Genomic DNA, 13,300 nt, shown 5'->3' with positions numbered 1-13,300 from the left:
GTGCAGGTGGTGCTAATAGGTGCTGCTCCCAGGTTGTAGATGTGGTGGGGGCAGGGATCTGTTGGGGCCTCAGAATGGATGGGCGTCATGATTGTCACTCTTTCTTCTCTAGTGAGAGTTTCCCGTTTGGCAATGTGGCTATTTTAATTGATGATGGGCAGGTTGTCGCTGAGATTGCTAGGGCTTTGTTGGGGTGCAAAGTTGCTGTAGATGCTTGTCATTTTGTTGTGGAAAATGTTTGATAGGTCATCACAGAGTTCTTGGCAGTGGGAGATGTTGTTGACGGGGGCAGTGGGTGTGGTAAAGTCCCTGACGACTGAGAAGATCAACTTACAATTGGCACTCCTGTTGATGCTTTCAGCTAGCGATCTTTTCTTGGTGTCTTCTTAGTTGTTGGTGGTAGTGCCTGAATGCAGCTTTGTAGGTGTTTCTGTTAGTGGGTTGTAGTTGGCTCTTTTTAGCTCTTTGCAATGCTGTTTAGTGTCTCAAAGGTCCTTTGTGTACCAGCGGGCTTGCTTGTTGGTTCATCTTTGCTTGTTATGTATGAGGGAGTCTAAACAGTTCTTGATTCACTTGCTGAAGTTGGTGATGTATTTGTTGAGGTTTCTGTGGGGTTAAGTTGATCCATGCTGAGGATGTTCAGCAAATCTACTTTTGCAATTTTGCACCAGCTGCAGCTGTATAGGCTGGAGCTTGTGGCTTGTGGTGTATTGTTTAAATGAAACAAATTGAATTGTTCACTGATGTTCTGATACCATTCATTTGTGAAATTCTCTAAATGAAATGAATTTCTAGGTTGTCACTGTCCTAAAATGAAGTCAAAGTACTGTTTTGTATCTGTTCCCTCTGTAAAGTGCTCTGACACCAATCAAGTCTAGTCTGCTCTGTATAAAACAGCAAAACAATAAACATAAACATGGCCTGAAATTTCATCCCTCTTGCTCTCAGGGCTAACTTATCTTTCCATGCTTTGAAAAGGAAACTTACGTTTCCCATTTCACTGCCACCCTTTAGTATCCTGTGTTATCAGCCCACTCTCTTCTTCAATGGCTGTGTTGAGGTTTCAACCCCAGAGCTTTCTTCCACTTTTTGCTTGATAGAATGATAAATGACCGATTCACTGTTGTATGTACTTGTTTTCTTTCTCACCTTGTATTTACTGTGTACTAGTTCTTATTTAAATGTATTTATTTTATCTGTAGTATTTCTAAAGTGGGTGATTGCTGGAGAAGGTGTCCTAGTGCTAGACATCCAGAGAATGTAATAGACCTGCTTAAACTGAGATGATCCAAGTCATAAGCTTTTCCCTACACCATTGATGTACAGAGATCAGGTGTAAGGAATTACAGATGGTGGAAACCTGCCTCCTTAGTTTGGCCTCCTGATCCTCAGACCCACTAAGAAATGAGAAGAAGAAGAGCAAAGAGACCGAGTGGGAATGTACTAGTTAAAATGTTGACCTATAAATGAGGGTTATTGGTTGAATTAAGCTTTAAAGCACATGTAGAGGCTCTTCAAGATTACATGTTCCTGCAAACTGCAATTCCTTGTTTTCCAACGCACCCCAGTGTCATCTATCAGGTGCGATTCACAATATACATAAAAACTTTTTAACTACATTTGACCAGGGCCATTAAATTAAACCTTTGTAGAATGGGTGATTTTCTCTTCAGCCTGAGTCTTTGGGATCCACTACAGTTTATTCATTGGTGTCTTTGGTTGGAGAACTAGGCTCCTTGGGAAGAAGGGTGCTTTTAATACTGACTCTTCACTTCAAGTCTCAAGTAATGCATTGGAAAGAAACTTTTCAACACATTTGTATATCTTTGGTTGCAATGAGATTTGCCTGAATATTACAAAGGCGAACAAGAGAACTGTCAACTCATTGGCTGGCCACCTCAAACTGGGATACAAAGTAGGGAATTGTTCTATAGTCTACTTACACAATTGTACAGCTTCAAGTGAGCTGGAGATAGAAAGTAAGCATTTTCAGAACCATATGCAAAGCCTATGGGGGGAACTGATCAACATTCCCAGCATGAGCTAGCCTTCTAATTACGTTCCATCTCAGAAACGGAGATCCATTACCATATGGACAATCTGACAGTCCACAGCAAATGTGGAATGGATAAGCTGTCAGAATACTGGGAGCCTGTATCTGGATTAACCTGGTCAGCCAACAGAATTCGGGTAGTACCCATTCTAGTGACCTTCAATGACTTTAAGGCAACCCTTTCCAAGGATTTCTTCCTGTCAAAGCCCATTCATCACAACATAAATCTCTTGATACACAGAAGAACCAAATCTTGTTTCCAAAAGACCTGTCCATCCGCAACATAAATGGCTGGAGACCTTTCCATTTACCATAAGTTCTTTAGTCTTAAAGTATGTTTTTATGGACCTTAGCAAGCATGATGCACATTACAAGACAGTATGTGGGATTTTTTCAGCAATGTGGAAAACTTACATTGTCAGTCTCAATATAACACCTGTGACGAGCAGTATGTTTTTTACAGAATTCAGTTTGCAGTGTACAATCGCAAAAATAAATTACTTGCCTTAAGCCTTGGCTGTATATGTAAGTATTCTGCATTTAATTTAACAAATACTTCATTACCAGAATATATTTTTAATCATCTTAAAACAGGACCAATGGGTTGTTCTTAATAAAGTAGTAATCAACGTACCTCTAAGTCTTCCTAAAAGTCCTCCAGAACTGGACTCATGTTTGTGCTCTGAATCGCCTAAAAAACAAAATATCATTTAGATGTTATTTTTTACCATCCCATCATTTCATACATGTACTCCCATATGAATACCTATCTGTGGAGAAAATAGCTTGATTTCAACTTTCTTACATCTCAAGACAACAGTATATACAGTAGTATGGATGTTTCTAACATTCAATGTCTTAAGAGCTCAATTTTACTTGATACTGCAAACTGTAGGACCCACGCACTTCACCTCAGGCCCTCACTATCTAACATCTCCCACCAACTGTTGCTTAAAACTATCTCAATCATAGGCAATGCGTAGAAATAGATCTGCTTTTCTAGGGCAGCTGTAGCACTTCCCAAAACTGTGGCTTCAGTCAGCTGGGTGTGAAAGCTCTGGGCAGTTAATGATCCACGCTGGAGGAAAACATTTAGGGGGTCATTCTAACTCTGGCGGGCGGCGGAGGCCGCCCGCCAGAGTTCCCCCGACAGAACACCGCTCCGCGGTCCAAAGACCGCTGCAGTGATTCTGTGTTTCCCGCTGGGCTGGCGGGTGACCGCCAAAAGGCCGCCCGCCAGCCCAGCGGGAAACCCCTTCCCACGAGGAAACCGGCTCCGCAGGGAGCCGGCGGAGTGGGAAAGGTGCGACGGGTGCAGTTGCACCCGTCGAGAATTTCAGTGTCTGCTGAGCAGACACTGAAATTCTTTGTGGGGCCCTCTTACGGGGGCCCCTGCAGTGCCCATGCCACTGGCATGGGCACTGCAGGGGGCCCCAGGGGCCCCACGACACCCCATACCGCCATCCTGTTCCTGGCGGGCGAACCGCCAGGAACAGGATGGCGGTATGGGGTGTCAGAATCCCCATGGCGGCGCAGCAAGCTGCGCCGCCATGGAGGATTCTGCAGGGCAGCGGAAAACCGGCGGGAGACCGCCGGTTTTCCTGTTCTGACCGCGGCTGTACCGCCGCGGTCAGAATGTCCTGCGGAGCACCGCCAGCCTGTTGGCGGTGCTCCCGGCGACCCTCAGAAACACCCCCTTAATGCCTATATGCTGAGAACACAGGCAATGTGTATTAATTCCATTACTTACCTGTAAACTTCATTACCCTGAGTCCTCATGCTTCTTGTCCCAGTCCTGAACACTTGAGGGGCTCTTTCCCAGGCAGCCATTTTATTTCAAGCTTTCAAAAAAGAAGAAAGGCACCCAGCAGTCTTTCAACTTTACTAATAAAAACAACCCTCAAGACCTTCCACTCCCCTGCCAGGTGTCTTGCAGTCACAAAGCTAATTTGTATTGGCAATATGCCGTAAGAGAGGGGAGAAGGGCAGGTTGTAGAAATGCGATGGGTAGCACTAGAACTCATGGTAATGAAGATTACCATTAAGTAATGGAATCATTGCTCCTTCATCCGTGCTCCCTGCCCCAATCTTGAACACTTGAGGATATACCCGAGCATGAACAAACTACAAGCATACAAATTAAGTGCTTTAATGATTTAATGAAACTTACAGGGACCATAAAGAAAATCTAAACAATTATGTCACTGCTGTTTTCAAATTTCTTGATGCAAAATTATATTATTCTTGCAGGAGATGTAAATGATAATGAGAAACAAAAGTATTTGGTGTAGACCAGGTTGCAGCTCTACACTGGTCTTGTAAATAAATCCCTGGTGATTCTGCCCAAGAGGTGGAAACTGCCCTAATAGAAAGACCTTGGACTTTCCCCGGGGGAGAATGACCAGCAGAAACATAGGCTTGTGAGATCACCTGTCTGACCCAACAACTGAGAGTAGGTGTTGACACCTTTTTACCTTTATTGGCTAAGACATAGGAAATGAAAACAGTCTTAGAGAGTCCAAACTCCTTAGTGTTATTTAAATAAATCATTAGTGCTCTCTTAACATCCAAGGTAGGCCTAATTCCACTGCCTTCAATATCAATAAATACTGGGATAGCTATCTCCTGGTGTGAATGAAAACTGTATTGAACTCTGGATCTAAATTTAGGTTCTGGTTTCAGAATTAACCTGCCTGGAAAAAATCTGAGATGAGATCACCAATGCCCTCAGCTTCCCTAATCTTTTAGCTGATGTTATTGCTAAGAGGAAAGACACTTCTGTAAGCCTTCCACAACCACCAGAAGATTCCAGGTTACACACTGCATAGGAACAACCATTTTACTCTTTTTGAAGCTCTTTAGGAATCTCAATACTAATGGGACTATAAGGTTTAACCTTTCATTGGCTCCCCTACAGCCCCTTGTAAAAGCCCATTGCGCCTAAAGTGTTGAAGGCGCCATCCCTTTCATGAAACTTTCTCTCACAAATTCCAGAATCTGAAACCGATCACAATCTGCAGCTCTCGGACTTTTAAGACTACTACCAGTGTTCACATTTTCTCCAGTGCTTAGCACAGGAGGCAAGAGTAGAAGGTTTTCTAGAGGCTTGTATCTCAGAAGCCATCTCTGCCGAACAACCTAAAAGTTAGAGAGGTCGCCTCTCACGAGCCAGGGTGTCAGAATTAGATCAATCAGTGTATTTATTGAAAGATCCTCTTATTTGAGAGGAGAAGGAGAATCGGGAAGATGAAAAGCCTGTGAAACTGACATTCATTTCAGCAGTGGAAACCATGGCCAATAAAGCCAAAACAGGGCCACCAGAGTAACTACAACGCTCTCCTCCTGAATCTTCCGAAGCACATTTGGGAGGAGGCGTATTTGAGGAAAGGCATAACAAACCCCTAATGGCCAGTGAACTGTCATGGCATCCATTGCCTATGTCTACAGAGAGGGCATTTAATAGCAAAACTGAAGAAGAATGGCATTGCTGGGTGAGGCAAAAAGATCCAACCATGGGTTCCCTTACTCTGCTACTTTTACCCAAAATATTTCCTTCCTCCGATGATAATCCAGAGAAGAGGGGAGGTACTGGCTAAGCCTGTTTGCTAGAACATCCTGGGTCCCTCAAATACATTGGGCTATTATGATTTAAAACATTCTGCTCTGCCCAGAAACAAACATGGTGGGCTATGGAAGCTAGGGGCTTCGCTCTTGATGTAACATTTGACAACTTGATTGCCCTTCCTTATCACAACTGATTTCCCTATCGAATTGCCATTAGCTTTTTTCCGAATGGAAGATTGCTCCTTGTCCCATGGAGACAAACTCAGACTTATTGTGATCGCCCCCAGAGTCACCCCCATACCCTTGCATTCATTGTCAGGACTGCGGGGGAGAGATACTTGAATTGAGTACCCTTCAGTAAACTCTGAGCATCCAATCACCATTGTAATGCACCACCATGCCCTGAACCTTCAGCCAGGATTAGACTGTAGCTTGTATGGATGACAGTAACCTCTGAAAGTGAAGTTGCACGTTTATTCTCTTTTTTTCGTCAAAACCACCTTTCCCCCTAGGTGCCGAAAAGGGCTCCTATGAATGAATGTTGCTGCTCCAGGAGAATACTTGTCTTTTTCAAATTGATAATCAGACGCTGGCAAACCTTGTTGAGACTCTTTTGTGGCTTAAAGAAAGAAAGAACAATAAGAGATGAACCAATCATAGCGGTATGGGAAAATATGTATTCCTTGTAATTGCAGAGAATCTACCAATAAGCTAATACCTTGGTGAACACAAGGGAGAAATAGAAAGGCCGAATGGCAATGCTTTGAATTGGAAATGCTGATCTCCCAGGACAAATTTCAAGAACTGCTGACTGTTCCGATGAATCAGAATATGGAAATATGCATCCAGGAGATTCAGCATTAGCAGGAAATCGCCTTGAACGATTAGGGGTATTAATGAAGAGTTATCATTTTGAATGAGGGACAAACTAATTGTGGTTCACTGGTCATGTCTATGTACTCATGAGTTTATAACTGAATATGTTTGATTGGGGAATTGTCTTTCTGTTAAGAGTGTGTATTTAAAGGTGTCGGAGTCCATGCTTTTTCATCCTTATAAAATGGATTGGCTGAGACCTCATGGTTGAATAAACTCCTGGTGATTCATATAATACAAATCTAGATTTAAAGCAACAAATTGCTGTACACAAGAGGTGAGTGAAGGGATGCAGCAGGCTGGTGATCTGGGGGTGTTACAAGTGGATGAGGTGTTCCTTGAATAGGATCTGGCATGTGAAAGAGTACCTGATCCTTATTATTTTCTTTTTCCTGAACCTTCTTGTCTTGAGGTTGACAAGGTTGCTGCTGTGTGTGTTGTCCACCAAGGGTGCTGTTGAAATAGAATTTCAAGAATTTATCACAGAGAGAATCTGAGGCCTGAAACCATCAAGGTCATTGATGAGCCAGTCCTGTGTGCATTTCCATCAGTTGTCACCAACTGTGAGCATGAACTCAATATACATGCAACTGATCTTCAGGCACATCTAGAACATTTAGGCCTGGATGGTAGCATGACAGTATTTTAGTCATGTGACATAGTTTTCTGATGGGACTTTTTAGGTAAAGTTGAGTGTCCAAGTAGGAAATCATGATGTAAGGGGTACTGCCACAAGCTTTATGTAGTGATGAAGATTACTGGAACACCAGCACACTCCACATATTATGGGGATGTTCAACCTACAGAAGAGGAAACCTGTACTGTAGTTAGCAAGCAAACCATTTAAAACTAATATACGAAAATAAATCATATTATCACACAGTGAGTGCTGAGGACAGCCATTGGTGATGGAAATATCCAACAGCATTGAGGCCAGGGTTGGAGGCGTAGGGACGTTGTCTGAGATCAGGATGGTGGCTGTGTTGCTGCTACAGGGCAGCCTTACTCTGAGATAGTAGTCCTGGACTTCTATATTGATCTTGATTCTTCCATAGAGTTAAGTTGCAACTGACTTCCTGATGATCATACCAAGGAATAATGGGTCTGTAATAGGTTGGCAGGTTGCCAGAAAATCAGAGTCTTGAGGGAATTGGGAAAGATGCCTTTGGAGAAGGAATCCTGGATGATGTTGGGGGCACTGCAGTAGAAGAAAGCAATAAATAAGGAACTTAGCAACTACTACATACTGATAATTGATGACTGAATAGGCTTGGACGTCCAACAAGCACCATTACAGGAGCTTAGCTTATTCCTTTAGGAGCCTGGAAGTGTAGGTTATGCGTTCTTTGCAATGCTTGTTGTGTATCACTTCATATTTTCGGATAGATTTTTTATGTGTTGAAGTATTATAGTTCTTTTTGCAAACCACGATGAAGTTCACTTTCATTTTCTCAGGCTAGTACAAGAGACCTGTACATACAACCCTTTGTTTTTCTTTTTAGAAGCATTGAAAAATGGTTGTTGCTCAATTTAGAACCACTGATCTCGATTATGTATGTCATAGTTTATGCATTCCTTGCAAGTCCTGTGTGTATTTTTCTTAGCCCCTATCATTTAGGAAACCAATTGATTCTGATAATATTCTGGTAAATATTAGGCTGTTTTTAGGAATGGGCCAGGGTCCTTTTGACACTTAACTCAAAGTAAATGGTGTGATCTGAAAAAGACACAGATAATCTAAAACATATTCAAGTTGTTCTACAAATTGGCACAATGAGGGAAAAACATTTCAACAAGGTTGTTTGTATTTTTCGAATTGCTGTAACTAAATGGGGCACTCTGTAAACTGCTCTGTCTATGGGCGAGTACAGTGTTACTATTATCATATTTTAACTACCTTGGATGGATGAGGGGCTGATTGGTTTACAAGGATTCAAACCTGTGACCTCCAGAGATCTCTGCAGAGTATTTGTCCAATTAGTTATTCTCTGACTCTTTCAAAGCTACCTCTGTTAAATTCATTGTTCTTAAATACATTATTCTTAAACGTCAAACATTTGCTTTTCTAAACACTGAGCTGTGTATGTTTATCAAAACTTCACTGTATGTTAATTCTTGCTTACCACCGTAGACTTTCACCTTCCGCCATTTTATGAATATTGCGATTGCTATAAGCACCACAACTGGAATGATTAATAGGGTTGTGATAAGAACGAATGAAACTCTGCTCTCAGTCTGTTCCGCAGTCTTCTGTTTTTCCTGCTGTTTCTGCGCCTTTGCCACAACTTCTGTCAACTTCGGTTGGTTTCTGACTCCAGTTTCGAAAACCTCTGTTTCTACAGGAACAAACAGAGATACGCAAAAGTTATGGAGGTAATTAGTTTAGGTACAGATTCAGAAGATCATCTATACCAATGATTCTCAACTTTTGACTTCTGTGAACCCCCACTCTATCATTGCTGGAACCTGGGGACCCCCACTGAATCATTATTGGAATCCAGGGACCACCCCCACTGAGTCACAACTGGACAACATACACAAATGATAACACATTTTATTAATTTGCAAACAAATCTAAATGAAAAATAAAATTTAAATTTTAATAGGAAGGTTGGAGATTTTCTAAATTCAATTGAAGCCACACATCGTCCGCACTGTACTCTGTTTGATGCACCTGCACTGCTCCCACGAATCAACCTGAGGATACAAGTTACATTTTTAGCCTACAATTTCATTTTCCCTAACATTTACAGAACGTTTTAAAATTTTCAATTGTACATTTAGATACTTTATTTATACACACTTTATTAATGTGTTATTACTTAATTGTTCAAGCAGTCGTGGATCTCCAAAAGTAGCAGTTGTCTATCACCTTTTGAGCTCTATTTCATCAGCTTCCAAGGAGTTCTGTCGATCTTAACCTCTTTGGTATTAATGTCTTCTCGTTTTTTAAATATCTGACTTAACTGTACTAACAAACTGCATGAGATCTTTCAATAGCTGTACTAAAATGTACTATCATTAGGGAAATGAAACAACTTTTTCAAGAAGGAGGATTTTCCAAAACAAATACAAATACAGACGATTTTTTTCAAAACAAGTTACTCCAGGTTTAACCCCTTGTGTGCGCATGATGGCTCCAAGCAATCCTGGCTCACAAGGCAGCAAGTCCCTCTGATTTCCTGCAACTGAAAATAGCCTTGGGAGCTGTAGAACAGCTTCCCCAGCTCCCAAGGCTATTTCAGTATTTTCATTGAAATGATGATCAACACACATGGCATTTTGACATCATTTCAATGAAAAGAAATGAGCCAATTGGCTCATTTCACTTTCACTGCCTCTGTGCTCTTGAGGCTATCTTAGCACCCCCAGCACTGAGCCAGACTGGAGAGGTATCATTGGATAGGGAAGAATCTCCCCTTTCCAAAGGTACTCCTCCCTAGTAGATCAATGTTTGGAGATCACTGCAGAAGGAAGATCCCCAAGCACGAATCCACCTACTAGACACCAAAGGGGAGTGGGGGGAGGCCGCCCCTTGGACAAGGGCTTGTGCTCCCCCTTAAACAAATTAAACTATACAGTCATTATGAAACCCCTCCATGGGGGTAGATGGCAGTCATTACACCCATTTGCCTTCCTGGGGGTGGGGGTGGGGGCACAAAGCCCACTAGACACCAGTTTTTTTTGTATTTGTAGGGGTGGGGGCAGATGGGTGCAATTACCTCTATCTACCCCACCCTGTCATAGGGGCAGAAAGCCCACTTTTTAAAAACAATTCTAGGGGTGGGGGCTGCCCAGCATGGGCAAGTCCATGCCCCCATCCCCAAAAAATAGAAACAATCTCTCCCTCCCCCCCCCACAGGGGGCAGATAGGGGCAATTACTACTATCCTGCCCCCGGGAGGGGCAAAAAGCACACTAGATACCAGGGATTACTTTTTTTTTAGGGTGGGACCATGTCCCTACCCCTCGAAAAAAAATCCAAACAGTCTTCCTGCCTCCCAGGGAGCAGATGAGGACATTTACTTGGAAAGTCCACTCAATACCATGAATTACTTTTTTTTTTGTTTAATGTTGGGGTGGGGCTGCCTAGCACCCACCACCATAAAATGGGGGCACGGTCTTTCTGTCCCCTCTGAGGGGCAGATGAGGACAAATACACCCATCTACTGCCTTGGGGAACAGAAAGTCCACTAGACACCAGCGATTACTGTTTTTTAAACTATAGTGTGGGGGCTGCCCAGCATGAGCATGGCCATGTCCCCGCCCCATAAAAATGGGAACACAGTCTTTCTGATGGGTAATTACCCCCAATCTGCTCCACAGGGTGGAGGCAAAAATCCCACTGTATGGCAGCAGTATATATTTTTAATAAAATAATTGTGTGGGGCTTTCCCAGCCTAACATCAGGTCCGGCCCTCATCCCTAAAATCGAAACAGTCCTTCTACTCCCCTGTGGACTAAAGCACCTCATCCCAATGGCAAACAAGAGGAAATCTGATTGTTTTGAGTGTGTTTTTTTACAAATGGACCAGGAGAGTATGACTAACTTCCAGTATCATCCCACTTGCAATAGTGAACAGCTGCATATTTTTGGCTTGGGTGGGCTACCACTTGGAAAAACGTATTAGCTCCAGACAGTTCTGAAAACTGGAGATCTGGGGGAGTCCAGGGTGTTGTGCTTTGAATACATTCCATACCATTGTCTTACCCACAATGCTCTGGAAACCTTAAATGTTGACTAAAAACACACATTTTCCTCACATTTCTGTGATGGAAACTTCCAGAATCTACGGGAATCCACAACCTTCCTACCACCAAGCATCGTCCCACTTCTAAATAAAAATGCTGTGCCACTTGTGTGGTTGAGACAAGTGCCAGTGAGAGGAAAAGGACTCTGATCAACCTTGGTTATATCCGTTTCTGTCACTGGCACTAGGCCCCGTCGCACAACTGGGACAGCATTTTTATTGGCAGAAGTAGGGAAATGCTGAGTGGCAGATATTTTGTGGATTCCAGAAGTTTCCATCTCAGAAATGTGCGACAAATTTGTGTTTTTAGTCAAAGTCTGAGGTTTGCAAAGAATTCTGGGTAAAATAACCTGGCGAATGCCACTCACATCACCCCATCCTGCATTCCCTTAAGTGTCTAGTCTTCAAAAATGTTAGGTTTCCCTCAGTGCCAGCTGAGCTAGGGCCTAAAAACCCCGGCTACCAACTTTGCAAAAAACAGGTCAGTTTTAAGTGGAAAAATTTGATGTATCTATATTGCGGTTTGGGCCATGTGTTGTTGTGGCCACCAGGCGTACCCAAACAAGTGAGGTACTATTTTAATCAGCAGACTTGGGGGAATGCTGGGTGGCAGGAAGTTTGTAACTCCCGCAGATTCCAGAACTTTCCATCACTGAAATGTGAGCAAAATGTGTTTTTTAGTCAAATTCTGAGGTTTGCCAGGGATTCTGGGTAACACAACCTGGGGAGAGCAATACAAGTCACCCCATCCTGGATTCTCCTACGTGTCTAGGTCTATAAAATATACAGGTTTGCTAGTTTTCTCTAGGTGACGACTGAGCTAGGGCCCAAAAACCACAGCTACCCACTTTGCAAAAAACTGGTCAGTTTTGTGTGGGAAAATGTGATGTATTCATGTTGCGTTTTGGGCCATTTCCTGTTGTTCCCACTAGGCCTACCCACACAGGTGAGGTACCATTTTTATTGGGAAACGTAGGGGAACACATGCAGGTATGGGAATCAGAAATTCAGAGATGTGCAAATAACCCCTGCTTCTTAACTCCATATCTAGTGGCCATTTTGGAAATACATAGGTTTGCTTGATACCTATTTTTCTCAATTTATATTTTATCATATGAATTGCTCCATACCCAGTACACAATAAAAACTATTGCAAGGTGCAGCTCAGTTATTGGCTCTGGGTATGTCGAGTTCTTGTAAAACCCACATACTCTATATATACCCATAACCCAAAGGGTCTAGCACATGTAATAAATAGGTCTTGTAAATCGGCCATCGTGATGAGAAGTTACCAATGAAAATGCAGTCATGAACACCCGCTTTTTTCCTACTCATTTTCAATATATTTTTATTTCAACACTTGTTTCTTTAGGAAAACCTTCAAGGATCTACACAACTGAACTCTTAATTCAGAATTCTGTCTAGTTTCCAGAAATGCTTGGGTTTCACACTTGTTTCCACCACAAACTGGAAAAAAACACCAAAAAAGGTCAAATGGGCTATCTCCCATCAAAATGCCAAAACTGTGTTAAGAAAATTGGGTTTCTTAATCACGTCTGCCTGTTCCTGAAACTTAGAAATATAGTGATTTTAGACCCACGAACCTTTCATTGATGCCATTTGCATGGAAAAAACAGGCACTTTTTTCTGCAGCACTTTTTTCCCATAAACCCCAAAATTTAACTATATTTTGCCTAATTTCTCAGTCCTCTCCAGGGTAGTCCACAAACCCTGGGCACTTTTAGAATCTCCAGGATGTTGGCCAAAAAGGACACAAATTTGGCGTGGATAGCTTATGTGGCCAAAAAGGTATGGAGGCCTAAACACGAAGTACCCCAAATAGCCAAAAAAAACAACTTACCACTGGAGGCGGGAAGGCTTAGCAGTTAAAGGGTTCAAGAGATTTTTTTCCAACAAAAAATTGTTGTTTGCAGTTTATTGTAGCACAAACTCAACACGAAGGTATTGGAGTGCTTTACATAAACATCAGTTAGATTACACAGGTCACATTCATTTTTAGGCACAAGGAGGCTAAGTGATTTGCCCGGAATCACAGG

The 13,300-nt window shown here is 42.4% G+C and overlaps 1 protein-coding gene across 15 annotated transcripts in view; it reads right to left on the bottom strand.

Moving 5' to 3' along the window:
* Positions 1-13,300, bottom strand: part of PAM (peptidylglycine alpha-amidating monooxygenase) — a 1,007,326-nt gene that overhangs the window by 27,303 nt on the left and 966,723 nt on the right. For all 15 annotated transcript variants that reach the window (XM_069226162.1, XM_069226060.1, XM_069226139.1 and 12 more), the window contains 2 exons: positions 8,617-8,829; positions 2,688-2,744 (listed from right to left, as the gene is read on the bottom strand). In XM_069226162.1, the coding sequence (XP_069082263.1) occupies positions 2,688-2,744; positions 8,617-8,829 (270 nt within the window). The remainder of the gene's footprint in view (positions 1-2,687; positions 2,745-8,616; positions 8,830-13,300) is intronic.

This window comes from Pleurodeles waltl, chromosome 1_1 (genome assembly GCF_031143425.1).
Source record: "Pleurodeles waltl isolate 20211129_DDA chromosome 1_1, aPleWal1.hap1.20221129, whole genome shotgun sequence".
Taxonomy (NCBI): domain Eukaryota; kingdom Metazoa; phylum Chordata; class Amphibia; order Caudata; family Salamandridae; genus Pleurodeles; species Pleurodeles waltl.
The sequence above is the reverse complement of the archived record's forward strand: the minus strand, read 5'-3'. Positions and strand labels throughout refer to the sequence as shown.